The sequence below is a fragment of the Camelus ferus genome, chromosome 4 (assembly GCF_009834535.1).
Source record: "Camelus ferus isolate YT-003-E chromosome 4, BCGSAC_Cfer_1.0, whole genome shotgun sequence".
NCBI classification, from domain to species: Eukaryota; Metazoa; Chordata; class Mammalia; order Artiodactyla; family Camelidae; genus Camelus; species Camelus ferus.
In genome coordinates this window covers 21,535,011-21,562,129 of record NC_045699.1, presented here as the reverse complement: position 1 = coordinate 21,562,129, position 27,119 = coordinate 21,535,011, and the positions used below count along the sequence as shown (strand labels likewise).

General features: G+C 36.0%; 1 protein-coding gene across 16 annotated transcripts in view; it reads left to right on the top strand.

Annotated features, from left to right (window-relative positions):
- Nucleotides 1-27,119, top strand: part of CCDC171 (coiled-coil domain containing 171) — a 488,107-nt gene that overhangs the window by 245,536 nt on the left and 215,452 nt on the right. For 14 of the 16 annotated variants that reach the window (XM_032477674.1, XM_032477673.1, XM_032477672.1 and 11 more), the window contains one exon: nucleotides 24,455-26,897. In XM_032477674.1, coding sequence (XP_032333565.1) covers nucleotides 24,455-24,676 — 222 coding nt within the window. In that variant the 3' untranslated portion in view covers nucleotides 24,677-26,897. Of the gene's footprint in view, nucleotides 1-16,948; nucleotides 17,226-24,454; nucleotides 26,898-27,119 lie in introns of those variants that run through there. The other 2 variants (XM_032477676.1, XM_032477675.1) reach the window with 2 other exon arrangements.

Genomic DNA, 27,119 nt, shown 5'->3' with positions numbered 1-27,119 from the left:
GACATTGGCTATTACAGGTTTTTACAGTTGTAATTATGTATTTCCTAACTGTTTTTGCCTCTTTTTTTTTTGGTGAAAATAAAAAGACCTAGGAAAGAGTTTTGAATCTAGATATATGTGTATATCTATATAGAGGCTCTATATATACAAATAGGTATTCATTATTTGGGGGTATAGTTATATTTTGTCTGTGGATTAATCTTTTTTTAATATCATGGTTCATGTACTTATATTTCTTTATCCATGTTTATTTGAATATAAAATCCTCCAATTCTTTAAAATAAGTTAAGTGTTTTTCCTAGCAGGTAAAAAACCAAGAAGCTTGATGTAAGGTTATTAAAATAATTCAGATTTTATAACTACATTGTTTCTTCTTTTAATGGCACTGATAACAAAAGCATCAGGTGTGTAGCCATGCTTTTTAGAAATATTCAAAAAATTTTAAATTGGTCACTATTTTCAATACTAAGAAAGCTAAGTAAAGGGGGGTGGTTTATCATTTATTAGAAACATCTGTTTAGTGAGTTTCAGTCTTATTTATCCCTGTCTCATATGGCTACCTCAGGGAGGGAGTGGGGAAACCTAGAGAACAGATTTCTCACTTCCACCCCTATTCTAAGCAGGATAACTTTACCTTATTTAGAAATGAAATTTCTGAATACGATTTCATTTAATGGAAGTATTCTGCACTGAAAAAGTTTGAAAGCCCATGTTATATCAAGAAGACACTCAGGAACATTGATCTGTTAAATAAGTAGCTACTTAAACATGTCATAAAATATAGACTATATACTCAAGGCAAAAAAAAAAAAAAAGAAAAAGAAAAACAATGAATAATGTTATGATAACTTGTGTACTTCGTAAAATCATTTTTACTTGCTTTATGGCTGCTTGAAAGCCTAAAACTAAGATTTGTTTTTGTTTCTTCCAGCAAATATTTTTACTTTATGTATAAACTTTTTTAGGAACAACTGTTACAAGATACTGATTGTTGATGCTTTTTTTTTTATTAAATATATAACTTTATATCATTCGTTTTGGGGAGAATAGTGATATTTTTTTTTGAGTAAAAGCGTATAGTTAACCTTTGAAGAAAGAAAACATATGTTAGCGTATATTAGCATATGTTTTGCAGTCTACATCTTATACTTGACTTTCATAAACTTAGTAAAGCCTTCGGAGTACCACGTGAAAGCATGGCTTTCTATGCACAGTCTTTGATCTACCTGTAGATTTCAAAATCTTAGCCAGTTAAGATCCAAGCCAGTTAGAGTCATTTCTCTTTTTCAGTGACTGAAGGAAATTTACAATGGAACAGAAGTGCAATGGTAACTGACTTTATGCCTCTACCTCCTTCTCGGTAGGGACAGTCACAGAATTTCCTTATTGGGAATAAGGAGAGGACCCTTTATATAAAGCCAACCTTGCAGACTGAATTTGGAGACCAACAAAGATGTCAGCCAAGCATTTCACTAATTTTCCCTCTCTGTCTTCCTTACCACACCTCGTATGTACTCACTGCTACTATAGCTTTATCTCTTCAACGTTTCTACTGGTGATTTTTGAGGTACAGATGAGTTGAAGGGACATGCTCCTAATTCAGTGCAGTGGAAACTCACTGGCCTGAAAAGCCAAAAATTAAGAACTTAATTGTGGCATTGCCACCCTGGCTGTATGGTCTTGGGCGAATCAGCTCTCTGGGAGTTCCCACAATTGTAAAAGAGGAGATTTTGAGCAGAGGATCTCTACATTCCTTCTAGCACTGAACAAATGTTTTTTCTTTCACTTTATCAATTCTGTCATAACCTTCTGTTCTCCTTGGTAACCTCCAGAATTATGTAGGTACAAATTAAACGCTGTCTTCTTATGGGTTTGTATCACTTCACTGTTACCTTACTCATCTGGGAGGTTGCTTCAGAGGATTCAGATCATTTGCTGATAATGCTGATAATGGCATCTGTTTCAGTTTCCCGTTTTCTTTTAGATTAATAAATAAAATGAGTATCTAAATATTTTCACCTTTGTAATAGAATACTGATAACCCCTGAATTCATTGAAAATTGGTATGTTGGCTAGTGGAACCCACAGGTAGTACTCCTGATTTGACACTTGGTTAATTTTTACTTAGTTGAGTACTTCTGGATATCATTGTAGCTTTGACCATTTTTATAGTTTAACTTGTTTTAATTCTTAGTCATACTTAATTTGCACCCATAGTGTATCACTGGACAGATAGGAGGCATAAAGAACACTGATGTTGAAATACAATGGTAGTAAGGAATCAAAAAAAGAATACCTGCGGAAATTTATCTGACATGATCTTTAACAGAGCCATAAGTTCCATTCATTGTATCAAAATTCTTATACTAACATTTTGATGTATTTAGTATTTCAAATCCAGTATTAAAAATAGAAAATTGGCTGTTTGTTTATTGAAAATTAAGACCTACAATGTTTGATTTGAAAGACATCCTAGACAATAAACAGCAGCTTGAAACCCTGTGTTTTAAGTAGTCACTTAGAAACAAAATGTACACATTTTATATAAAATAAGGCAATTCATTTTTAAGGACAAAATGCAAAGACCTAACATAAGGTTATCAGTTATAGTGTTTATTAGTTGTGTTTTTTAACTTAGTTGTTTTACTTAAATTAGTAAAAATTAGTACCAGATTGTCTGTCTCACAAGCCTTGATATATGCTGATTCCTTTGTTTGGAATATTATTTTCTACCTTGTGCCTAGTTGATTTTTCCCCAAGTTTTAAACCCCAAGTCTCTCCCCAAACACCCTGTTATACTATTATAACATTAATCATACCATACTGTAGTTGATTGTTAATTGACTAACCCCATTAAAAAAGAAGTGCCATGTGCATAGGAGATTGCTCTATTCCTAGATATTAGTACACAATCTGGAACATAAGGAATAGCTTGCTAAAAGTTCCATCACAAATTCCAAATTATGTGGCCCAACTTAAAGTTCACCAGCTTGTTTGGAAGTTCAGTTTTCAAAAAGCCAAGCCTGTGGCTGTGATTGGTCCACTGTCTCTGTGGGTTCAGAATTTCTTTATTACTAAGGTCATTCATTATGTCTAGTTATTACTGAAAATGTTGCTTCTGTGGTTTCCCCACCCCCCTTTCTTAAGGGAAAGAAAACAGAAAAGGAAAGAAATTTCTGATACGTGGTTGTATTTGAATTGTTCACCTGAGATCAGGGATTGTGTCTTTGTTTGTGTCTTATTTAGCAGCTAGCAGACTATTGGAGTACAATAAATAGGTAATAATGATGATGGTGAGGAATATTCTAGTTGACCATCTATAGGCCTTAAAAATAAGACAGAAAATAAAAGAACTGTTCTTTTAAGTTCTAAGCTTAAGTAAAAAGAGTGCTCAGGACATTTTAGTTCAGTAGAAACTATAATTCTGCAACAAATAACCTTTATGTGTTGACATTTCATATCACTAAGAAAAAAAAATTGATTCATTTTTCCTTATCATAAGAAATATACCATAAGCAAGATACAGAGTATTCTAGAAATTTTAAATTCTGATAAAGAGCCTCTACACTATAAGTGGTGTCATAACATTAGTAGCAATGTAGAACAGTAATTTTTAAAAAAGAAACAAAGCAGCTTAAGAACCTGCTAGTAGGAACGTCAGCCCATCCAAGAATAGCCCTGACCCCTGAACCGTAGCTGCTGAACCCAAACCAAACAGAGTAAGGAGATGGATCCTGAGTTAAACTGCTGGCTGTCTTGTCAGCTCTATTTGATGTTAGTTTTCCCTTTGAAGATTTCCTGTTTCCTATCAAGTTCATGGCAACGTAATAATGATCCAGTAGTACACGTGTGTTTCTCAGCATTGTTAACAGCTTTGTCACTGTTGTCGTCGATGCATTTAATTCAGTGACCCTAGAATTGGCATTTTGGCAGTTGGACGTCAGTTTAAGGACAAGAGGAACAGAAGTTTTTAAAAGGAAATGTAAAGACTTCTAAAGGTCAGTGCCAGAAGCAAACACTTATTGATGAATTCAGAACCTCTGAAATGCATATGGAGTACATCATGCAGAGATTGATAAGACATTGTGCTTCCTTTTATTTCTGTAAATGGTGAGAATGCTGTATGTTTGAAAAAACTGGCTCACTGATATGAAATCATACAATAATTAAGCATGTAATAGCAATGAGTTAATATTTATCAAATGAATAAATCCCAACTTAAAAAAATTGTACATTTATTTGGGGATCATATGAGCCAATTGAGATATAGTCCCCCAGTTATTTATGAAGGGATTTTTTAAAATACATTTGGAGTTATGAATTTATTTTCAAGTTATCAGGCTATCCTGTTTCCACTCCTACTCCTTCCAGGGTACCAGCCTGATCCAGGGATTGTCATTGGTTTTGAAAAATCTTGAGAGCACTGGTAAACGCTCTCCTTTAGTGATTGTTAACAATTTACGAAAAGAGATTAAAAAGGGTCAGGTCCCGAGAATCAACTTAATATCTTCAAGGAGTGTATCAAGTCACGACTCCTTGTTCGGACCAGACCCATACATCTAGAGCTAGATCAAGGTGAGGGCTTGCAGGCCTACGTACATTTTTTATCTTGCTAGGCTTGGGGTCTGGAAGTCAGGTATGGTGTTTAATCATCCTTATATCCTTAGCCCCATAATGATGATAATTTTGTTCTGCAATTCTTTACAGTTTTCAAAATACACCATTGTATACAACCTTGTAACTTTCTTAGAATCGAGGTACTATTTATGAGACTCAGAAAGGTTGGGTGGTTTGTGCAGCGTCATCTAGCGGATGAGCCGGAGGGCCGAGACTGCCGGCTCTTTGTAAAGCACCGTGGCCAGCAGTTTACTTTTTGACCGAACTCATTCTACATTTTCTTACTGAAACCCCATTGTGACCAAGGGAAAGTATCTTCCAGGTAAAGGCACAGTCTGTGAACATGAAAAAGAGCAGGCTTATGGATATACATGGTTTTCAAGCCAGAGGGTTGGTACAGAGCAGGAAGAGGAGGAAGATTAGCTAGCATTTATTCAGTACTTTCCATGTGTAAACCAACATTCTCAGAACCTAGTATGTGTTAATTTATTAATACTTGCAACACCCCTGGTTATATATTATTTTGGGTACTATTATTATCTCCATATTGTGTGGTTTCCCAGGTGCGGAAGCAAAGATTTAAAGAGAGGCAGTCCACCTCGAGAGCCCATTCACAGGGGCTGGGTGTGGGGGCTCCGAAGTGGGAAAATTCACACCTTGGCTTCACCTCGTGCTAACCGTGTGATCCTGGCTCAGTTCACAGCCTCTTCAAGAATGCCTCAGTTCCTCATCATAGCTTCTCTCTCTAGGCTTGTATGAAGATTAAAAGAAAGGATACCTATAAAGTCCCTGCTATAATTATTAATATTATTTGTTACAGTTCTGATTAATTGGGCACATAATTAAAACTTTCACTTACTCTCTATGTAGGAAGGAACTACCAAGGCCTCAAAGTAACTCCCCTATTCTAGGAACAGCTTTGGAGTTAGCATTAGAATGCCTTCTGATGGACATTTCTATATCTTTGCCTAAAAACATCATATTTAGTTAGGTTTCAAGATATGTTGTTAAGTGCCTGGCTTATTGATGGCAGGGGTGATAGCATTTTTATATTTTAATACTTTTTTTTTTCTGAATACATGGGTTTTACTGCATTAGGTTAAAAAATTAACATTTTAATTTGTCTCATTTTTTGCATATATGATATTCTATTATAATAAAATTATGTTCATTTAAAAAAGTGAAAAACATGATCTTAACAAATCAAGCTACTTTGGGATTTGGGAGTGACAACAAATTGTTGTAACCTGAATTTGGATAATGGAACAACAAGCGATGTGTATCACCATTGTTGTAAACCAGTTTCTGCATGTATTTATTAGAAAATTATAGTTGCTCATATACTATAGAAATTCTGAGACTTTAGTGTTCACAGACATTTGAAAAATGTCTTTCATAGGGTGTTTGTGGAACTTTTGGATAAAAGTTTATGTTTATCATGGCATCATTTAAAACACTTTAAAAACACCCTACTGCTTTCTGAACATATTTTGTTTATAGTGAACATAAAATATTCAGCAATTGGAAATGAAGAGGAAAAGGTTAGTTCACTGTAAGGTATAATTAGGCCTCAGTACGTATCTGCTCCATTTGCTTAGTAACATTTGAAGAGTAAATATATAGCTTCAACCAGAAATGGTGTTCATGAACAATGACTTTTTAAACATTATTAGGGCCTAGGAAATCCATGAGATTTTGCTAAACTAATATTTAAGCTATTATTTAAAATAATCTAAAGTTAGAGTTACATAGGTACCCTAAGCCCAAAATTTTAAGAATAATTACCCTAGTTGATTACCTCTTACGTTGTTAGTAGTTGGTATTGTAGGCTGCATAGAGTCCTCTAGAAAATTCATGTTTACTTAGGACCTAGGAATGTGACATTATTTGGAAATAGGGTTTTAGCAGATATAATCAGTTAAATGGCAAACAGTATGGAGGTTCCTTAAAAAACTAAAAATAGAGTTACTATATGATCTGGCAATCCCACTCCTGGGCATATGTCCAGAGAAAACTGTAATTCGAAAAGATACATGCACTGCAGTGTTCATAATAGCACTATTTACAATAGCCAAGACAAGGAAGCAACCTAAATGTCCATTGACAGATGACTGGATAAAGAAGATATAATATATTTATACAATGGAATACTACTCAGTCATAAAATAGAATGAAATAATGCTATTTGCAGCAATGTGGATGGACCTAGAGATTATCATACTAAGAGAAAAATGTCAGACAAGAGAAAGACAAATATCATATGATACTGTTTATATGTGAAATCTAAATAAATGATACAAATGAACTTATTTACAACACAAAAATAGATTCACAGACATAGAAAACCAAAATGGTTACCAAAGGGGAAAGCAGGTAGGAGAGGGATAAATTAGGAGTTTGGGGATTAACATATACACACTACTATATATAACATAGATAACCAACAGGGACCTACTGTATAGCACAGGGAACTATATTCAATATCTTATAATAACCTATAATGGAAAAGAATCTGAAAAAGAATAGAAACATACATATATATAACAGAATCACTTTACTGTACACCTAAAACTAACACAACATTGTGAATCAACTATACTTCAATTTTAAAAAATCAGTTAAATTAAGATGAGTTCATACTGGATTAGGGCAGGCCCTAAATCCAATGACCAGCGTCTTTTTTTTTAAACATTTTTTATTGATTTATAATCATTTTACAATGTGTCAAATTCCAGTGTAGAGCACAATTTTTCAGTTATACATGAACATGTATATATTCATTGTCACATTTTTTTCTCTGTGAGCTACCACAAGATCTTGTATATATTTTCCCGTGCTATACAGTATAATCTTGTTTATCTATTCTATGATTTTGAAATCCCAGTCTGTCCCTTCCCACCCTCCGCCCCCTTGGCAACCACAAGTTTGTATTCTATGTCTGTGAGTCTATTTCTGTTTTGTATTTATGCTTCTTTGTTTGTTTGTTTGTTTGTTTTTTAGATGCCACATATGAGCGATCTCATATGGTATTTTTCTTTCTCTTTCTGGCTTACTTCGCTTAGAATGACATTCTCCAGGAGCATCCATGTTGCTGCAAATGGCATTATGTTGTCAGGTTTTATGACTGAGTAGTGTTCCATTGTATAAGTATACCACCTCTTCTATATCCAGTCATCTGTTGATGGACATTTAGGCTGTTACCATGTCTTGGCTATTGTAAATAGTGCTGCTATGAACATTGGGGTGCAGGTGTTATCCTGAAGGGTCCATTCTGGATATATGCCCAGGAGCAGGATTCCTGGGTCATACGGTAAGTCTATTCCTAGTCTTTTGAGGAATCTGCACAGTGTTTTCCACAGTGGCTGCACCAAACTGCACTCCCACCAGCAGTGTAGGAGGATTCCCTTTTCTCCACAGCTTCTCCAGCATTTGTCATTTGTGGACTTTTGAATGATGGCCATTCTGACTGTTGTGAGGTGATACCTCATTGTAGTTTTGATTTGCATTTCTCTGATAATTAGTGCTATTGAGTATTTTTTCATGTGCCTATTGATCATTTGTATGTCTTCGTTGGAGAATTGCTTGTTTAGGTCTTTTGCTCATATTTGGATTGGGTTGTTTGTTTGTTTCTTATTGAGTATGAGCTGCTTATATATTCTGGAGATCAGGCCTTTGTCAGTTTCAATGACCAGTGTCTTTATAAGGAAAGACACACAGATAGAGAGACAGAGACAGAGAGAGTAGATGGCCTGGCCTGTGAAGATGGAGGTACAAGTTGGAGTGATGCAAACTAAAGAACGCCAAGGATTGCCAGTAACCACCAGAAGCTACAAGAGACAAGGAAGAATTTTTCCCCAGAGTCTTTGGAGGAAGTCTGGCCCTGCTGACACCTTGATTTCAGACTTCTAGCCTCTAGAACTGTTAGAAAATAAATTTCTATTGTTTTCAGCCACCCAGTTTGGGGCAATTTGTTATAGCAGCCCTAGGAAACTGTTACAGTTAGTAAGTTTAATGTGGGGTTTAGTTTTATAAAAGGCATAAGTCAGGGTAGCTGTTAACTGAAATTAAATTTAGAAGTTTGGCAAATTTTTGTTTATACTTCAAATACTAGTAATTTTTTAAGTGCAAAGGACAATTCCGTTTTTTAATGTCTTTAATTAAAGGCCATACAACATATTAATAAAACATGGCCTGTTATTTTGTATGCATTTCAGCCCAGGAAATACTTCTATATTTTATCAATCCAAATTCCTCTTCTAGTTAAGATGGAAAAATGTAAAGCTATTTTCAGGAAAAAAGGGATTAAAATAATTTTAAAAGGGTATCCAAGTAGAACGTTCATTTCAAATAAATCTTTCATTCACATTCCTTAAAAATTCTGTAAAAAAATGAGATCTTCCTCAAATTAGATAAACAAGCCATCAAATCCTTTAAAAAGGAGGGTACATAAGAATGTCTATGGACAATAGAAACTTATGTTTTTTTTTCTTTATTCTCTGAAGAGCATATTATCTGCTCAGAAAAAAAAAACTAAGAAACTTGTTAAATTCTTACTGACTTTTAAAACTTTAGGTATTTTTAATTATTATTTATTTCTGTAAAATTATACCATCAGAACTCAAAGTTTTAAATCTATTACTTAGTTTCTTCATGAACAATTTTTATTCTTTATATCATCCCTGAAATGAATTAATAATTCAAAAAATAGCTAATTATCCCTTTACCATGCATTATTTTCCTACTGTGTACTACATAGTTTGCCAAGTGCTAAGGATGTAGTAATAAGAATAATAACAACCAGTACTTATGGAATGTTAACTGTGTGCCAGCCACTGTGCCGAGCACTTTGTCTATGTTAACTAATTTAATTCTCATTATCCTACCTAAGGTGGGTTAATATCTCCTTCTTTCAGATGAAGAAACTAGCAAGTGTAGAGTTCAAGATTTGAACCTAGGCAGTGTGAACCCAAAGTCCTCACTCGTGGGCATTGTATTATGTTATATCCTTAATAGGATAAGATAAGGGACTTTTTCTCAGGGATCTGAAGGTTTTATGAGAAGATAGACATATACATGAATATTTGTAATAAATTGTGGTAAGGCATTTTGGAGTCAAAATGACAAGTGTGTGTGAGGAGTAACAATGGAGATGGAGGATTCGATTGTAGCTTAGATGTAGATGGAAAAATTGACAGGACTTAATGAACAAAATGGAGGCAGGGTATTTTCCTAATTGCAATTTAATCAAGATCTACCCCTGCCTCAAGCATCTGGTAAGAATTGAGGAGTGTGCAAAAGAACAAATATGCATCTTATGTAGAGAAGGATTTCCTTCCATTTGAAGGCATGTCACAAAAGCATTGCTACTTACAGACGACTCCAGAAGCTTAGAAAGTCTTCTGACTCATGTAGAATGGCACAGTACACTTAAACTCCACTTCGCCTAGTGTAAAGTAGTGGTAAATCTCTCCTAGGATTAGTTCATGGTGCTGGAAGCTAGAATTCCCCATTCCTTTAATTAGATTTTCAGCTTTGATTACTGAGAGGGTACTTGGAGCTGAAGTCGTAACTTTATCTTGATCGCAGCTACAAGGATCTGCATCTGGATGTCAATGATAGAGTCCTATCATAAGGTGACTTGTTTGGTGGCCTCTACGTTACATGACTTTATAGATGTAGGAAACCAAACGGTTTATATTACTTTTCTTTTTCTTTCTGCAACATGGAAAACAATTTCCAGACTTAAAGAGTGCAAACAAATGAAAACCGGTTATATTGCTTAGGTCTCAACATACTGGGAAATGAGAGAAAGTGTGTAAGTTACTCGTATCTTTTTTTTTTTAATGAGTATGAGTTTTTATTTCTTAGCCAAACACATTTTCAAGTACAGGGTATTTCTTCTGAAAGGCTAAGTAGCAGGACACAAATTTACTAGAAAAACTGTTGAGTTTGTCAAAAAAGTGCATTTTTATGAGCAAAGGCTGAGTTTCGCACTCTTGACTTGTGCCTAGACCTTTCTGTTCTGACAAGTCAGTCAGATGTTCTTTTTCTATCCCAGGTCATCTTCCTACAATTCTACTATTAATGATAGAGTGGAAACACTAACCACAGATTGATTGCTAGTCGGTATTAAATTTTGATGGTGAAACATCAAATCTTCCTCTCAGAGGGGCCTAAAGAAATAAATTTAACTTTAGTCATCTGGAAGTCTGTTTCTGAGCAGCTTACTACATCACTGTAATATTTCTTAGATTCCCGTCCAGTTCAATAGATGGAATGACTGAATTGTAGTCATCCTAGATCTGAGCACACAGGCAAGAAGAAAGCAGTTAAACATCTTGCTGTGTATGAGCAGTTCGCGGGCGGCAGACACCGTGCACCCTGACCACCTATTATGAAGCTTTTTGCTGCCTGTGTCAAGTGAAAGCGAGTTAATTGGGTGAAGCTGTGGAGCATGTTAGCGGCCTGGTAGAGGGTTGCTGTCTGACAGCTGAATGTCAGCAAAAGCCAGTCAAGTGTAGCTGAGAGACAGAGACCTGTCACAAAGTTCCCGCAGACTGGCGCACAGTTAGGGAGCTGAAATATGGTTCCGTCTCACTTTCTCCCTCATTGAATCCGAGCACCTTAAAGGATTTTACACCGTCTGTGTCAACTCTTGTTCTCTAAGCTGTTTCTTGGAACTGTCCTGCATTCACCTGATTGAACAAAAGATGCTAATGTTTAGCAAAGTGAATGTAAATTCCCCTTTTCCCCTTTTCTGCCCAAGCAGATAGACATTCAATTCAAAGGAAGCTTTGAAGGTTTATATCAAACAATTAGATTGCCTCCAAATTTAGTTCATAATAGAATCTTTTTCTCAAGATTCTAGAAAAAATTGAAAATTAAGGCAGGAGAATAAGCAATGCATTTTCCTCTTATATAGAGAAATCTGGCGTAAGAGAGCTAGGATTTCTGCCTGGGTGTCTGGAGAATGGACACTTGCCAAGAGAACTGTCCTCTACTGTCTTCTTGTCTTTTGTCACAAACTTCTTTCCTTCTTTTTCCGCGTGGCCTCAGGTGACATGCCATTAAGACACTCACCAGAAGGTTGAGAAAGATAGACACAGAAAGGAACAGTGAGGTCCCTCCTGAAACTTTAAAGGACACTCTAGAAAGGAAGAATTGGAGAAAGTTAGAATTAAAGGTTGAAAATTGAAATTTGTGAAATAGAAGTTTTTTTGGGGAGAGAAAAGTTTTAATATCGAAACATGCCCTCCTGTTGGCTTTCTTTAGAATATGGATTAGAAACATTCCATTGAGTCAGCAGTATGCAGACACAGGGAATACCTTCGATGCGCCAGTAACTAGTCAAGCTCCTGGTAGCACAGAAACAAACAAAACAGCCTGTACCTCCGGGGAAGGAGCGCCCTCAGCCAGCGCTGTCCACTAGGACTCACCGTCATGCTGGAGACGTGGCTGGTGTGACTGAGGAACTGAACTTTAATTTTTCATTTAATTTTACCTTAAATTAAATTTTAGTTAATGTAAAATTAGATAATGACATGTGGCCAGTGGCTACTGCATTGAACAGCACAGGTTTAAGCAAACAGCAGCTTGTGATGCTGTGCTGTTATATAAAGTAGGATGTGTGGGTTGTCACAATAATGCAGAGAAGGGACATGGAACCCAGATGCGAGGGGACAGATGGCAGGGAAAGTCTGGGGACAAGAGAAGTTGTGATAAACTGTGAAAACCTGATGAAGTCTCCTTTTAAACAAAAAAGCAGCATGAGAAAGAGATGCTGAGATAGGAGAAAGCAGGGCATGCTTCAGGGTCTGTGTTTTGATTAGCGCTGGGGAGGAAAGGTGTTTTATGGGACATTACCTTGATGTAGTGGTAGCCTTCAAGTACTCTATCAGGCACGTTACATGAGAGGTTGAAGAACCAAATTAAGGTACTCAAATCACATGGTTTATCAAATCAATTTAAAACACACAGCAGGAAGTGGAAGGTAGGGAGTAAGCGGGGGACGGACCATACCACCTGATTCCTTGGCTGTGCAGCATTCATAGGACCTCTCTCTTGGCTGCATGAGCCTTCTCCACCCTTCATGAGGTTATGAGGACCGGGGTGGAGGTTTGAAAAAGGGGGATTGGGTGACAGAAGGTGCCTGGGGCCACCTAGTCACACTTGCCTTCTAGGAGAGAGGCAAGACAAATACTGGCCAATCGCTATAGCTTGCCACTTGGGCTGCCGAACAGTTTTGGGTTTTATCTGTAGTTCTGGGGCCAATTGGAGGATGACATTAACCTAGAGAGTGGCATGTCTTTCCTTTATGATGTGGTCTTTCCTTCCCTTTCTATCTGTAAGTAAACTGTCCTATTGGGTGCTAACTTACCATCTGTTCTTATTGTAAGGATTCTGCCTATGTCTCACCCACCACTGGCTGATTCATTCTCTTTGCTTAACACTTTTTATGAGTTCCGTCTGTCCTATGTTTTCTTGTCTTTGAGAGCAAATTTGAATATTCTCAAATAATAAGCAAATAGACAATAAAGAAGAGATGAAGTAGGAAATAGAAGTCTGGAAGTTTACAAAATTAAAATTCTCTAGCATTTATAGGCTAGAGAAAGTGAAGAGGCACTTAAATAACTGATGAAAAATTTTAGTAAAGAGCTTTGAAACCTATGTCAAAATCATTAAGTTATGGATACCCTACACTGAACCCGTACTGTGTTCCAGAGAAGTCAGGGCCTTTGTGCAAAAGTGGTGTGCAGGTTCTTTGGGAATTAATTTGAGTGAGGGCTTTGGTGATTGTTGAAGGTTTTAGGGGCAGGTGTCCAGAGCAGGAGACAGGAGACGGAGAGAACAGCTCAGTGCTTTTCCTCCATGCAGGCCTAGGGACTGGCATCTGGACTTTTAGAAAAAAGTACCTACAGATGGAAGCTGAAAGAAATATTTTGTGACAGACAGCGTGAGACACTGGGTTCTGGTCAGAGTTGCTGGTTTTCAGGAGACACAGAGAGAGGATGGGCATAGAGCCAATGCCATGTAGAGACATTACCTATATGGCACAGTGAGCCCCTCTACTACATCAGAAGGAGGACCTGGCGGAGAGATTGCAAACATCCAGCAAGTCTTGATGGGGACTCTGCCAGGGCACTTGAGATTTTGTGTGAACAGGTCAGAGATAAACCAGGGAAATGTAACTCATTATTGAGACCTTGTTTATGTAAGCAGAACAGTGAGGCTGGCAGACTCTAAGTGCCATTGTCCATTAAACTTAACACTACGAAACAGCAGTTGTGTGGTTATACAGTATTGAGCAAATTATAATGTTAGGAGAACTGGACTGACTCAGGATACAGATAGTTAAGGACAGAGTGAGCTTCCAGAGAGCAGAGGATTTTTTGGTGTGTAATCCACTGCTGTATCCCAGTACCTAGAACAGTATCTGGCACATTGTAGGCGCTTTGAGTAGATAGCTATTAAAAGGATTTTATTATTATTGTATTATTTTTATTGTTATTATCTGTTGGAAGGATTAATGAATAGCGCTAATTTATGATACTAATGGTGAACATAGGTTTAGATACGCTTGATGCAACCATGGGGAAAGTCTATCATATGGAATTGGTCATGTAAGAAGTAGAGTCTTGAAATGTAATCTGTAACTATATTATTTTGGAATTTTGTGGTTGTGCTTTATTCTCGCTATTCTATAAGATGTTCTCCCTAGAGATGGGTTTGGTTTGAGATTGCTGGAAGTGGCCTGGTTCTATCAGAAGTAACATTCCTGCCCATCATTTAAAGGAAATGTCATTGCCAGCTAAGTGGTTTATTTTGGAACATACTCCCCAGCACTTGTTGTGATTTGAAGGCATTCCACAGATGTGAACCCCAGATCACATGATTTGTCTTACATCTGAAGGGCCCCGCTCTCACTGAGAAATAGAGAGGCTGCATTCTTATAACTGAACATAACCATTCCCTCCAGAAAGGCCCAGCTCTGCCACTGGCCAAAGGGTCAGCAGCCATAGGGAATACAGGACTTATATCTTGGATGGTCAGTGGGGGAAAAAAGAATGTTTGCAGCATCTCATGAAGAATTGCTAGGGATTTTAGGTGTGATATAGTGGAATAAAGAGGGACTGTGGTTTAAACCAGCAGTGGAAGGGAGAGGCTTGGAAAAAGTGGGTTTTAACTTTTAAAATGTAAATTTATTGCTCATTTTGTTGAGAAAATGTGACTGATAGATACTTACAGTGTTAGTAAGATTTAGGAAAATTATCTCTTTCAAACAACTTTAAATTTTGGATGATTCTTTCTTTCTTCTGCTCCTCTTTACCTGAGTACTTGGTCAATTCCACTCAGAGAAAAACATGGTGCTAAAAGGTCTAAGTTTATAGCTTCCAGATTATTAGTAAATTTTTGACATTGAATGAAAAGGACTTAAGATTTTAAGAGGAAATTCTTCAGTAATGAAAAAGTGGTCAGAAAACTTTTACCTAATAGTTCCCAGAGAGAGTGTGACATGTGTACATTTTGACCACAGAAGTTGTAATTTGGCAGCTGGAAGTGCTGTTTGGAGTAAAATGAAGGCCCACAACTTGTAAGTAGCCACTCTACAGAAGAAGCTGCATTTGTGCAGAGTAGAGGTACAAGATACTCCATAAAATTCTTTGTGTATTTATTTACTTCATGTCAGATTGTGGATATGAGTTAGATAACTGAGGAAGCTGAAATAAGAAAGTGTTCTTAGCTAAATTAAAATCTTTTCAAAACTTGGAAAATACTTGATTCAAGACTTACCCCCGAGACTTTTAACAAACCAATTACATTTCATTTTGACCACACAGTTCAGAGTCATAACTGTACTAAAATAGTTTCAGTATATATAAAATTAGTCTTTTTTAATAAAAGGGTTCTAGTGTAAAAGTGAGGCATGCTTGTAGATAATTGGAAAATGCAGAAATTTAGGGAAAAAAACTCCTACAGTACCATTACCTCACAACAAGTATTATATGTAATTTTGCGTATCTCCTTTTCGCTTAGATAGCCTCTCTCAGGGGTGGGCAAAGTGCCGCTGGTGGGCCAAATCTACTTCCCACCTGTTTTTATATAACTTGTGACCTAAGGATGGTTTTCACATTTTTTTAATGCTTGAAAAAAAATCAAAAGGGTAGTAATATTTCATGATGTGAAAAATATGTAAAATGCAAATTTCAGTGTTCATAAATACAGTGTTATTGGAACATGGCCATACATTTACATATATTGTCTATGGCTGCTTTTGGGCTACAACAGCAGAGTTTAGCAGTTGCAACAGAGAGCATATGGCCTGCAAAGCATAAAATATTTATCTGACCCTTTACAGAGAAAGGCTTCTGATCACTGGTCAAGCCAAAGCATTTGTCCATGTTATCCAGATGTTTATAACCATAAATTTTACAGCCACACAACATTCCATCAAGTGGCTCTTGTAAATGTACTTCTGTTGTTGAATATGGGATTATTTCCAATTTTTGTCTGTCTTTATTAATATTAGGAACTTAATCATAAATGGAATTGTTGGGTCAAATGATATTAACTGTTTCATTAAGACAGTTGCCAAGTTATAGTCCAAGTGATTCTATCAATTTGTACAATCACTAGCAATTTATGAGTGCCTGTTTTATAATGCCTTTACTAGCATTCAGTATCATAATTTTTAAAATTCAATTTTGATTGACAATAAACATTTTACTTTACATTTCTGATTACTTTTGGGGGTTACCATATTTTTCCCACTTATTTATTAATCAGATGTATTTTGACTTTCATGAACTAGCAGTTGATAGCCTTTGTTCATGAATCATCAGTTTTAAAGGTAGAAAAACCATGGAAAGAAAATTTTGGACTTTCAAAGCTTTTTCTGCGTAATACACACTCCTATTTATCCCCCCCCCCCCTTTTTTTTTTTAAATTAAGTTTGATGTGATTCCCTTTTCAGTAAGAAAAAAAGATGTACACATGCATGTTTCTATGTTTATACTTATTTTTAAATAGAAATGGGTTCTTTTTTATACACACATACACACTATTTTGAACCTTTTTTCACTTCTGCATATTCCTACATCAGTACCTACACATTTACCTCAATTTTTTAAATTGTTGTAGTCATACTTCACTTAAATAACACTGTTGATGGACCCTGTAGTTTCATTAAAAAAATGTTTTTCTGAAAGAATTCTTCAATGAATACGTCTGTATGCTTATCCTAGCAAACTTTTGTGAATGTAGCCATAGAAGAAATGCCTAGCAGTGGAATTTCTGGATCAAAGGCAGGTACAATTTAAATTGTGTCTTCCAGAAAGGTTGCACCAGCTTACATCCCTGCCTACAAGGTAGGAACTGGCCTGTTTCTCTCTCTTCTCAGCAGTAGATATCATTAGACATCTAAATTTTGGGCTATCTGGAAGGTAAGCTTTCATTGTCATGTTTCGTGTTGCATTTCTTTAATTATGAATGAGGTTTAGCTCTTTTTTCATGTTTATTGGCTATTGTATTTCTCTATTCCCCGCCCAAACAGCCAGTATGTATCTGAAACAGGGGCTGCCAATGGTTTCCTGATATCTGTTTTCTCTTTCTTTTCTAGTAATGGAACCTCTGAATATTACCTGGGCCATTCAGAGGGTGGAAAAAAGCTATATTTTTCAGACTCTCCTGAAACTAAGTTAGCCATGTGACTAAGTTCTGGCCGATGGGATGTAAGCAAAAGTATTCTGATTTGGGGAAGTGTCTTTAAATCTAAGTGGTACCACCTCCTTTGCTCTGTCCTTTTTCCTTCCTGGCTAGAATGTAGGCAAAATGGCTGGAACTTGAGCAGCCATTTTGGATCCTGAGGTAGAAGCACATACTGAGGCTGTGGCACCCAAGATAGAAGCAGTCTGGATTCCTCATAGCTTCAAGTGGCCATATCAGAGAGAAATAAACTTCTGTCTTATTTAAGCCACTGACATTTTGAATTTTCTGTTACAACTAAACCCAGTATTAAAAAATACACTATCCTGAGCCTGTTTTCTAATTAGGTCCTTCTTTTTCTTGATATGCAAGAGCCATTTGTAAATTAAGAAAGTCACCCTATGGCTATGATGTGAGTTCACATATATTTTTATCAGGTTATCATTTCAGTTTTGCAGTAGCTTTTTTCTATATAGTATGCTTAAGTTTTTATTTGTTCAGTTTTAGACCTTTGTAATATACTTGCGTGTATGGATGTACTCACATTTCAGATTGTCTTTGGGTTGTTTAAAATATATATATTTCTAAGATACAGGAAAAAATGGTCTCCTTGCATTTTCTGGCTATTTCTGGTATTCTCTACCATCAGATATATTAGAATTGCCAGGAAAGGAGCACACTGGGAGGACAGGGGAGTGAAGGAAAGTAGGCAAAGAAAGAACAAAAGCCATCTGGGAAAATTCTTTGACTCTTTTTCCAACCTCAGTCATGTCAGGAAATCTAAACATCCAAGAGAAGAAAATGGGAATTGTTATCTTGTCAGGCACAAGACATCTTTAAAGTAATTTAAAATTAAAGTTTAAGTGTTCTAGTGTAATTTAAAGCTTCAGAGCTGAGTTTTTATCTCTGAATGTAACAACACGTAAGCTTCTTGGTGAAAGGGCTAGAACTTTTATTTTATATAAATGTCATAAAATCTTTATTTACTCTAATACAGGGATATTCAAATGTTGGACTGTAAGAAAATATGTTATCAAAAATACAAACATCTATTTTTAACCTTGAGTACAATCTGTATGCTTTTTTTAACTTTATTTGGGGGAGGGGGTACTTTATTTATTTTTAGAGGAGGTGTGGGGGATCAAAACCAGGACCTTGTGCATGCTAAACATGCGCTCTACCTCTTGAGCTATACCTTCCCCCCCCCCCATGTGCTTTTATTTTCCAGTTTCACAGATATTTGTTGAGCCCTTAATGTTTCTATGAAATAGCTCTGGATATAAATAAGCTGAAGGCTGTGTCTTCTTTAAGTGGCATGGGAAGGTAGTGGTCAAGCATAAGGGGAGAAGAATCATGGATCAAGAGTCACCAGGTGGTGCAGCGTGGGGCAGTGTATTCCACTCTTCTAGTTCCTCACCTGTAAAGTGAGGGTAACAGTGGTACCTTCTCATTGAGTGGTTGTGAGAATTGAGGTAACGCCTATAAAGCTAAACCTTGCACAGCGCCTGGCATATATGCTCAATGCATGTTAGCTCTAGTTAAAAATTTGGAATTTATTATCACTTGAGAAGAATAGAAAAAGAGGCAAAAGGAGCTACTGTATGTTATGCATTTTTGTGTATGTTATTTCACTTAATCTTTGTAACAACTCTATGAGGGATTATTCTTCCTATGCAGATACAGATAGGATGCAGACTCACACAGGTTAAGTAACTTGTCACGCTGATTATTAGTGTCTTCTCCCTCTCTGTTATGATTTGTTTCTGCCTCTATGATTGCCTTCCTATGTTAGTCTCTAGGTACCCAGGCCTCTTCAGTTGTTCCCCCTCTGTCTGGGAACTCCTTTACAGTGCTCCACTGACTCACATATCCCTTCCTAGCCTATCTTGACGTCACTGAGCTAAAGAGCCAAGCTGGTCTGTGCTAAGATTTAGTGACTTATGGAGAGAATGTTGTATAAAATGTTCTACAGGTTTGATATTAGTAACTAAAAATTAGAATTGATAACTACAAGGAATAAATAATTAATGATGTGGTAGCAAGTATGTGTGTGTGTGTATATATATATATATACACATACATACGTATATATATATATACATACATGCTCATATGTTTATGTATATACACACAAATATGCATATAGCAAGTATATATGTATTTATTTATCAGTTATATTTATATGTGTGTGTGGATAGATGTCTCAGGTACATAACTGAGCATTCCACAAGAGAAAATTATGTATATAAGTATTGCCAACTCTGATTGTGTGAGCTGCAGTGTCCTATGATGTCAGCACAGCAGAACTGGAAAATAGGCAGGTAACATTTGGTTAACTAACTTGAAGTATTTGGAAGGAAGAAAACTCTGTGATGTTGAGTACTGAGGCTCTAGTGGTGAGAACACATTAGGAGCTAAAGTAGAAATGGCGAGGGAGCCTCACTGTAAGGCCCTCTTGTGGGTACTCTGATTCCTTCATCAGTTTATGTGGAACTGCACACTCTACTTAAAATCAGTCAATAATTTACAGAGCTTAAAACATCATCATGGAGGTCGAAGTAATAAAAAATGTATCACAGGAATTTAATTGAATGTAGCCACATCATCTAAACTGTGGCTAATTTTGTTATCTATTTGCCTTTTTTTAAAGAACCATATGCAGTATGTATTCCTTCCCCTTAAAAATGGTCCATCTATAGCCTCTCAAAATCTTAAGTATTATGTTTGGAAAACTCTGATTTCTGGGTTAATGTCACTGACAAAAGTTAGGCGTTAACCTTACATGTCATCATGGGTTGGAATCATGGTGGACCTGTAGAACATCAGAGCTGGAGAGAGCCTAGCTCTTCATTTCACAGGCCAGGGAAGTGAGACCTAGGAGGACTAGTTCACTTGCCCAAATAGCCCAGCTAGATTAGAACAGAACTGGGAAGAAAAACCATAGTCTTCTGACCCCTAGTCTAGTATTCTTTTCACCGTACTATGTGTCTAGCATAATCTCCTTGCAATACTATTCAGGCTTACTAAATCACATCACCCTTCATTTTTTGTAGTACTAGTTTCTAGAAGACTTAACTCGGTCATAAATGCTACACAGGAGGCAAATGGCTTAGTGTCATTGTTTCGAGAAGGCTAGGACTGCAAAGTGGCTTTGATTCATGTACAATTGTTGAGTCATTATCTTATTATTACACTAATATTTTATTTTTGTTGTTGAAAAAACACTCTTAGAAAACTAAGATATTAAAGCCTTGAAAACTGGTTAGTGGACATGTCTAATTAGTATATTTCGTTAGATTTTTTTAAATGCAGAAATGTAGTAGACACATTTTGTATAGTGAATAAATATTTTTAGCTGATGGGCTGTAACAGTTCAAATAGAATCATTTATAGCTTATTGAGTAAATGAAAGTGCCTCCATAAAGATTCACATGACACCTAGCTTTTATTTCAGGTAACTAATTTCTTTTTTAAAATTGCTTTAATTTGGATTTATATGAGAGACTACCAGAACACCTCAGGAGTTTAAAAAGTAACTTAAATGACCACAGATTTAAAACATAAGATCAGATGGTGAATGTTAACTTTTAATGGTCTCTGATAAGAATTTATTTAATTGTCTTTTATTCTCTGTGTTACATTAAAAGTGTTATGATATATTTCTGAGTCTTATTTGTAGCAAGAAAAGTAGTTTATATTTACTTGTTATTTTAACATGCCATTTTGAAATCAAGATTTCACCAGAAATTTTGATGGTTTGTTTTTAAGCTGTTAAGTGACTTATAATCAAATTTTATCCCATTTCATGAAAAAGATTATTTTATAGCAGTGTATGAAGTACAGTAAATGACTTCAGTGACAGAAAAAAATGTTTTCATTTACACAAAAGTAAGTCTGTTTACTTGATGGAGTGCCTACCTTTTGAGGGGTACAAGTCTGAAGGAATCTCTTTTTTTGTAGGTTATTTCCTATGTTTAGGACGTAACGTTGGAAGATAGTATACAAAAAGTGAGACTCTGATTTGAAATACTAGAGAAATACTCAGTACCCCATTTCAGGTTATTTAGTCATAAAACGTTATATTAGATTTAAAAAATACTTTCAGAAAACACAGTGGAAAATAGACATATGAAAAAGTAAAATGAGAAAAGGCAAAAGAGGGGCCCCTTTGTAGACTGCCAAGATCCGCGTAAGATATTAAGGGGAAGTGAGCAGTTCCATAAAAGATGACTTTGCTAATGTGTTAGGTTGATAGAATCATAAGAACAAAAAAGGAAGTACAGAACATAGATTTAGGTAAATTACATGTTTATGTAACATTGCAAAGCAGGAGTGATTGGTCAGTTTGGCACCGTTACCTGTCTCACGGCTAAAGCATCAGGAAGAAGATACCCTCAGGGAAGAGCTGACCATCTTGCTCTGATTCTGCACGCCCCTCCCTTTGCACGTATAGTTGTCTCAGACCAGAACTTGAAATATAAAGATGTAACAACAAACTTTTGAAGTCTTGCCTGACGATATTCTTTTTTCATAATAAACAATACGATTGCTCTGAGTTTTATTATGAAGACAGTCATGCCCCACCATCTGCTGCTGTTTCAGTATTCCTCTTACCCCCGGGTCTGAGTTGGTAGATGACATTGTAGTCTTTACAGCAGCAAAATCGATCAAGTAATAACACTACCAATTCAGACAACTGGCTTAAAAAAAAAAATCACATAAGGTGGTTCTAGCAGCAGGAAAAGTGCAGGAGTCTACATCTCCAGACTCCGATGTAATGAGATGCCCCTTCTCAGGTTCTGAACTAATATGCTCAGGCCCAGCATTAAGGTTCTGCAAGTAAAACCTCATCAGTGCTGCTAATCAGAGTCAACACATGACCTCGGGAGTTCTTTTCCTTCCATAAGGATAAGCTAAATCCTCTCCTTCATAGAGTCATTCAAGTGGCCATTTTAGGTGTTTTTCTTTTTCTTTTTCTTTTTTTTTTTTAACTTCCAGCATAAAAAGAGATGATTTCCGTCAGCTGTAGGCTTGCAGTGGAGTATCAAGAAATCAAAAGAACAGAGATCAAAGAAAATTGCTGAACTAGGTGTTAGATGCAGTCATTGATTTTTCTTCAGTTGTAGTTTAAAAAAATCCACAAAAATGGTAACACATACAAGTGAATTTCTAATACTCTCCTAAAGCCAGAGATAGCTTCCCTCTTGTTTTCACATGTAGAAATGGTTTTGTATAACATGACATAATAAAGCAGATCCTTAGAGTTAACGCTATTTTGTTGTCAAAACCATAGGAGAATCTACCAAAAAGATGTTTTTCTAAAAACCTCTGCAATGTAAAATGTGGTTTGTAGTGGAGACATTCATGACTAGACTTATTATCTCAGCAACATTTATTTGCTGGAAATATGGAAAACTCTGACGTACAATTGATCACTATTTTCCTGCTACCTATAAATGCCACAAAATAATAGCTATCTGCTTTACTGGTAAGACTTCTTTTAGGTTAACTATTAGCTCCTGATTACTGATGTTACTTAAGGCTTAAATATATAGCTTCATCAAAATATTAATTCTGTTTTCAAGTACTTCATGAGTGTGTAGATTTCTTAAGTTTGATTTCCATTAGTTTCTGGCTAGTCATAATGTTTTAAAATATGTGACAGATTGTTTTCATGTTGCAGTTCCATATTTTGTGCATGATTTCCAAATACTTATAACAGTCTTTATTAAAACATGGTGGTGGCGGTCAGAATGGCCATCATTGAAAGAGTCCACAAATGATAAATGCTGGAGAGGGGGTGGAGAAAAGGCAACCCTCCTACTCTGTTAGTAAGAATGTTATCTGGTGCAGCCAGCCACAATGGAAAATAGTATCAAGTTTCCTTATAAAACTAAAATTAGAGTTACCACATGATCCAGCAATCCCCTTCCTGGCATATATCCGAAGAAAACTCTTAATTCAGAAAGATACTTGCAATGTTCAGAGCAGCAGCGTTTACAGTAGCCAAGACATGGAAGCAACTAAATGTCCATTGACAGATGACTGGATAAAGAAGATGTGAAACAATGGAATACTACTACTCGTTGATAAAAAAGAATGAACTAATGCCATTTGCAGCAACAAGGATGGACCTAGAGATTATCATACCAAGTGAAGTAAGTCAGACAGAGAAAGACGAATCATATGGTATCACTTCAGTGTGGAATCTAAAATGTGATACAAATGTACTTATTTATAAAACAAAAACAAACTCATAGACATAGAAAACCAACTTCTGGTTACCAAAGGGGAAAGGGCAGGGAGGGATAAATTAAGAGTTTGGGATTACCAGATACAAACTACTATACATAAAATAGATAAATAACAAGGTCCTACTGTACAGCACAGGGAACTATATTCAGTATCTTGTAATAACCTATAATGAAAAAGAATATGAAAAAGGTTATATATGTATAACTGAATCACTTTGCAGTACACCAGAAACTAACACAACATTATAAATTAACTATACTTCAATTTAAAAAAACAAAAGAAATATAGGGTGGTGGCAATATTACTAAAGGTAAAGACAAAAAGTTCATCTCACTGGCATATTATATCTCAGTGTACTATTTCCTAGAAGGCAGCAGGATTGACTTATTTTTCTTTGTGCTATGCTGTTCAATTAAATAAATCATGCTGATAACTTAAAAACGTAAATATCCATAGTTCATTTTCTGAGCAGTCTAATCTGCCAATTATATAGTATATATTATGTAGCATAAGGAAATGAACATAATAAGCATTGGTTTCTGCAATTTGCCAGGGAATGGAAGCAGAGGTAAAAAATGCCTGATTGTATTGACTCTGATTCAGTACCTTTATAAAAGTTTTATACAAAGTTTTAGTGTTCAGTGTTTAGGCAAACTCCTGATGTCCTGACAAGTTTATGACAGAGAACAAATAAGCGGTTCAGTCACAACTTGGGAAATAATTTAATATTTATGTATTATCATATAGATTATTTAAATGGCAATTTCCACCCCATTTCATATTACAGTTATTCTTAGTCCATTTCTCTGCTTATGGTTTTGGACTCTGATTAAGAGTTTTCAATTCCATATTTATTATTCTTTTCTTTTTTATATCATAGACAGGATCACGAGACCATTCAAATCTCTCCCTTCCTTCAAGACCTGCTCTTCCTGCTGACACAATTGATGTTGGGGATTTTTTGCCATTGAAAGCTGAACTTGATACAACTTACACTTTCTTAAAGGAGACACGTATAAATCCTGCACCCCTGGCATCATCTCAGTCCTCTCCAGGGACTGCATCTGCTATTGCCAAGAGACCAACTCAGATTGGATTATGACTTTATGAAATAAAAAAGATGCAGGAAGAGTTAACAGTACAATTATAATTGTTTTGAAGGGGGATTTTCTTATCAGTTGAATTCTGTTTCAGCACAAGGGGCAGTGGGTTTTAAAAAATTGTGTGATATCTTGATGTGTGCAGGTACCTGTGTGTTTCCTTGAATAATGAAATAACCAACTTTTTTTCCCCTCTAAGTTTTATTTATTATCACAGTTGCTCATTTTTATGTAACATATTTTTAAATGTTAAAGAATGACACATTTTGGGTAATTTCCCTCAGACTTAAAAAAATCAATAAGCCATTTTAGTCTCTATCTATCAAAGTTGTTTCATACTTGTCTATTTTAAAGCAGGACTGCAATACTTTAATAGGATTGAGAGAGCTATTTGAAATGTATGCCAATGATTCCTGTCATTTCATGGCAGCCCTGCCATGGTTCACTGAGCCCCCTCTTCTCTCTTGTCAGCTCAACTGAAGACAAGCATTTAGTTGCAAACTTTAAGCAGGTTGTGCAAAACAGAAATGATGTGACTGCTTCTCCTCCTGCACAATAATGTCACTCCTGGTCAATGTGAGAAGGTCAGGTTGCTCCTTGTAAAGCTACATGATACCACTTGCCCATTTGAACAAGTTAAGTTAACTGCTGAATCTGGTCCCTGCAGGCATTGAAAACGCATACTTTTTATCAAGTGTGCATTTGATAAGAAAGTAGAGCAATTGTGCGGAGAAGATTTCTGTGGTGTGTTTAGGCACTTTTTAAGGACAGTTCCCACACCAGTATAGCAGGTAATGTATTTAGTATAAGCTGAAAAACTTCAAGGTAATGGCTGTTTTGACCTTCAAAATAGACTCCTTTTTTGTTTTTGTTGTTGGTAGGACCCAAGAGTGACGCCCATCTTTGATGCTGACAGAATTTAAAACAAGGCCATTGCCCTGCATTTTCTGCCTTGTAGCACACAAAAGTAAAATTGTATGTCAGGCCGAGATGTCGGGGAGCTGACAAGATGCCCCAGTGACATTTCAGCTAGAAAGAGCAAGTGTCTTGCAACCAAGTGGTCAAATATCAAATAATAGGTCAAGCAGGAAGGAGCTGAGTTCTAACCACAAAGAGGTTTCTGGTAACTTACTTGACAAGCTTTTGGGAGCTTTGTGGCTTGACAAAGTGATGTTCTGTTGGGTATCGCTAGACAGACTGTTCTTTATCGCCTTCAGAAGATCAGACATTGACATTGATTAAACTCCTTAACCCTTAAAGGTTAAATCTTTGCAGTTTGCATCATGGTAAGTGAGAAACAAAAGAATATTTGTAATATGTATTTGTTTCTGTATTAATCTTTTAACTCCCCAGTGATACTAACTTCTGGTGTGAACTGTACTTTTTGACAGAGTTTTGACATAAAATTCATATTTTATATGATTTTTCATTATGGAGTTCTTCATTATGGATACATTGGAAAATAATAGTATGTATTATGGAATCTATATTGTCTTAATTTTACAGTGGCATTTGATTCAAATATACCCAACTTCTAGGAATTTTTTAATTGATCTTGGTGCATAAAATTGGTATACTAACTCTTAATGTTATTAGCCAAATTAACCAAGTAATTTTACTTCACATAAACAGCTTTCTAAGGATTTATAAAAAGCTTATTATATTGGCCCAGTACTATGAGAAACAGCATTCTGCTACACAGTATGACAGTAACAGTGCTATGTTACCTTGGATGGTATAAATCACTTGGTGTTCTTTTTATTAACCATTCTGGGTTTTGAGTATTAAAGAATATGCCCTGTGTAATGTAATGTAACATGTATGAAATTCAACTTACAAATTTATTGTAATACAGAAAACGCTATTGATTGTTCTCATATAGATCATAGAATAATTTCTGCACATTTCAAAATAGTCTCTTCTGCCATTCCATGCAATGATTAAGGTATTCTCTATATTGAAATCAAATACAGCTTTTTAGTCCGTTGACATCATTGAGCTTCCAGTTCTCACACTGTAGGAAAACAGTGTTACCTTATATCACTTACACGTTTGGTTTTTGTGTGTGTGTTTGTGTTGACTCTGTTTCCAGATTCTACTAATTTAAGGGGGACGGACACCTTTGTAAATGTTGCCTTGGACAGACCTTGGTCTTCTTGCATTAATTTTGCAATCTGTTAATGGGATAACACCAGAAATAAATATATATGTCTCTCCATATATGTGAGTATCTGATTTTACAGATAGATTTTATTCAATAAATTCTGAACTATAAATTCAAGAAGGTTATTAAATCAAATCAAAGCATGTCACATTTATAAGCAACTGGACGCTGAAGGCCACAGAGACTGAAGGATGGGCCTTCTGAGTGATCGTTAGTATTCACTACCAAATATAGTAATTTTTATACTGTATGCTTTTTTTCCCCAGAAGTCAGACCCAGCA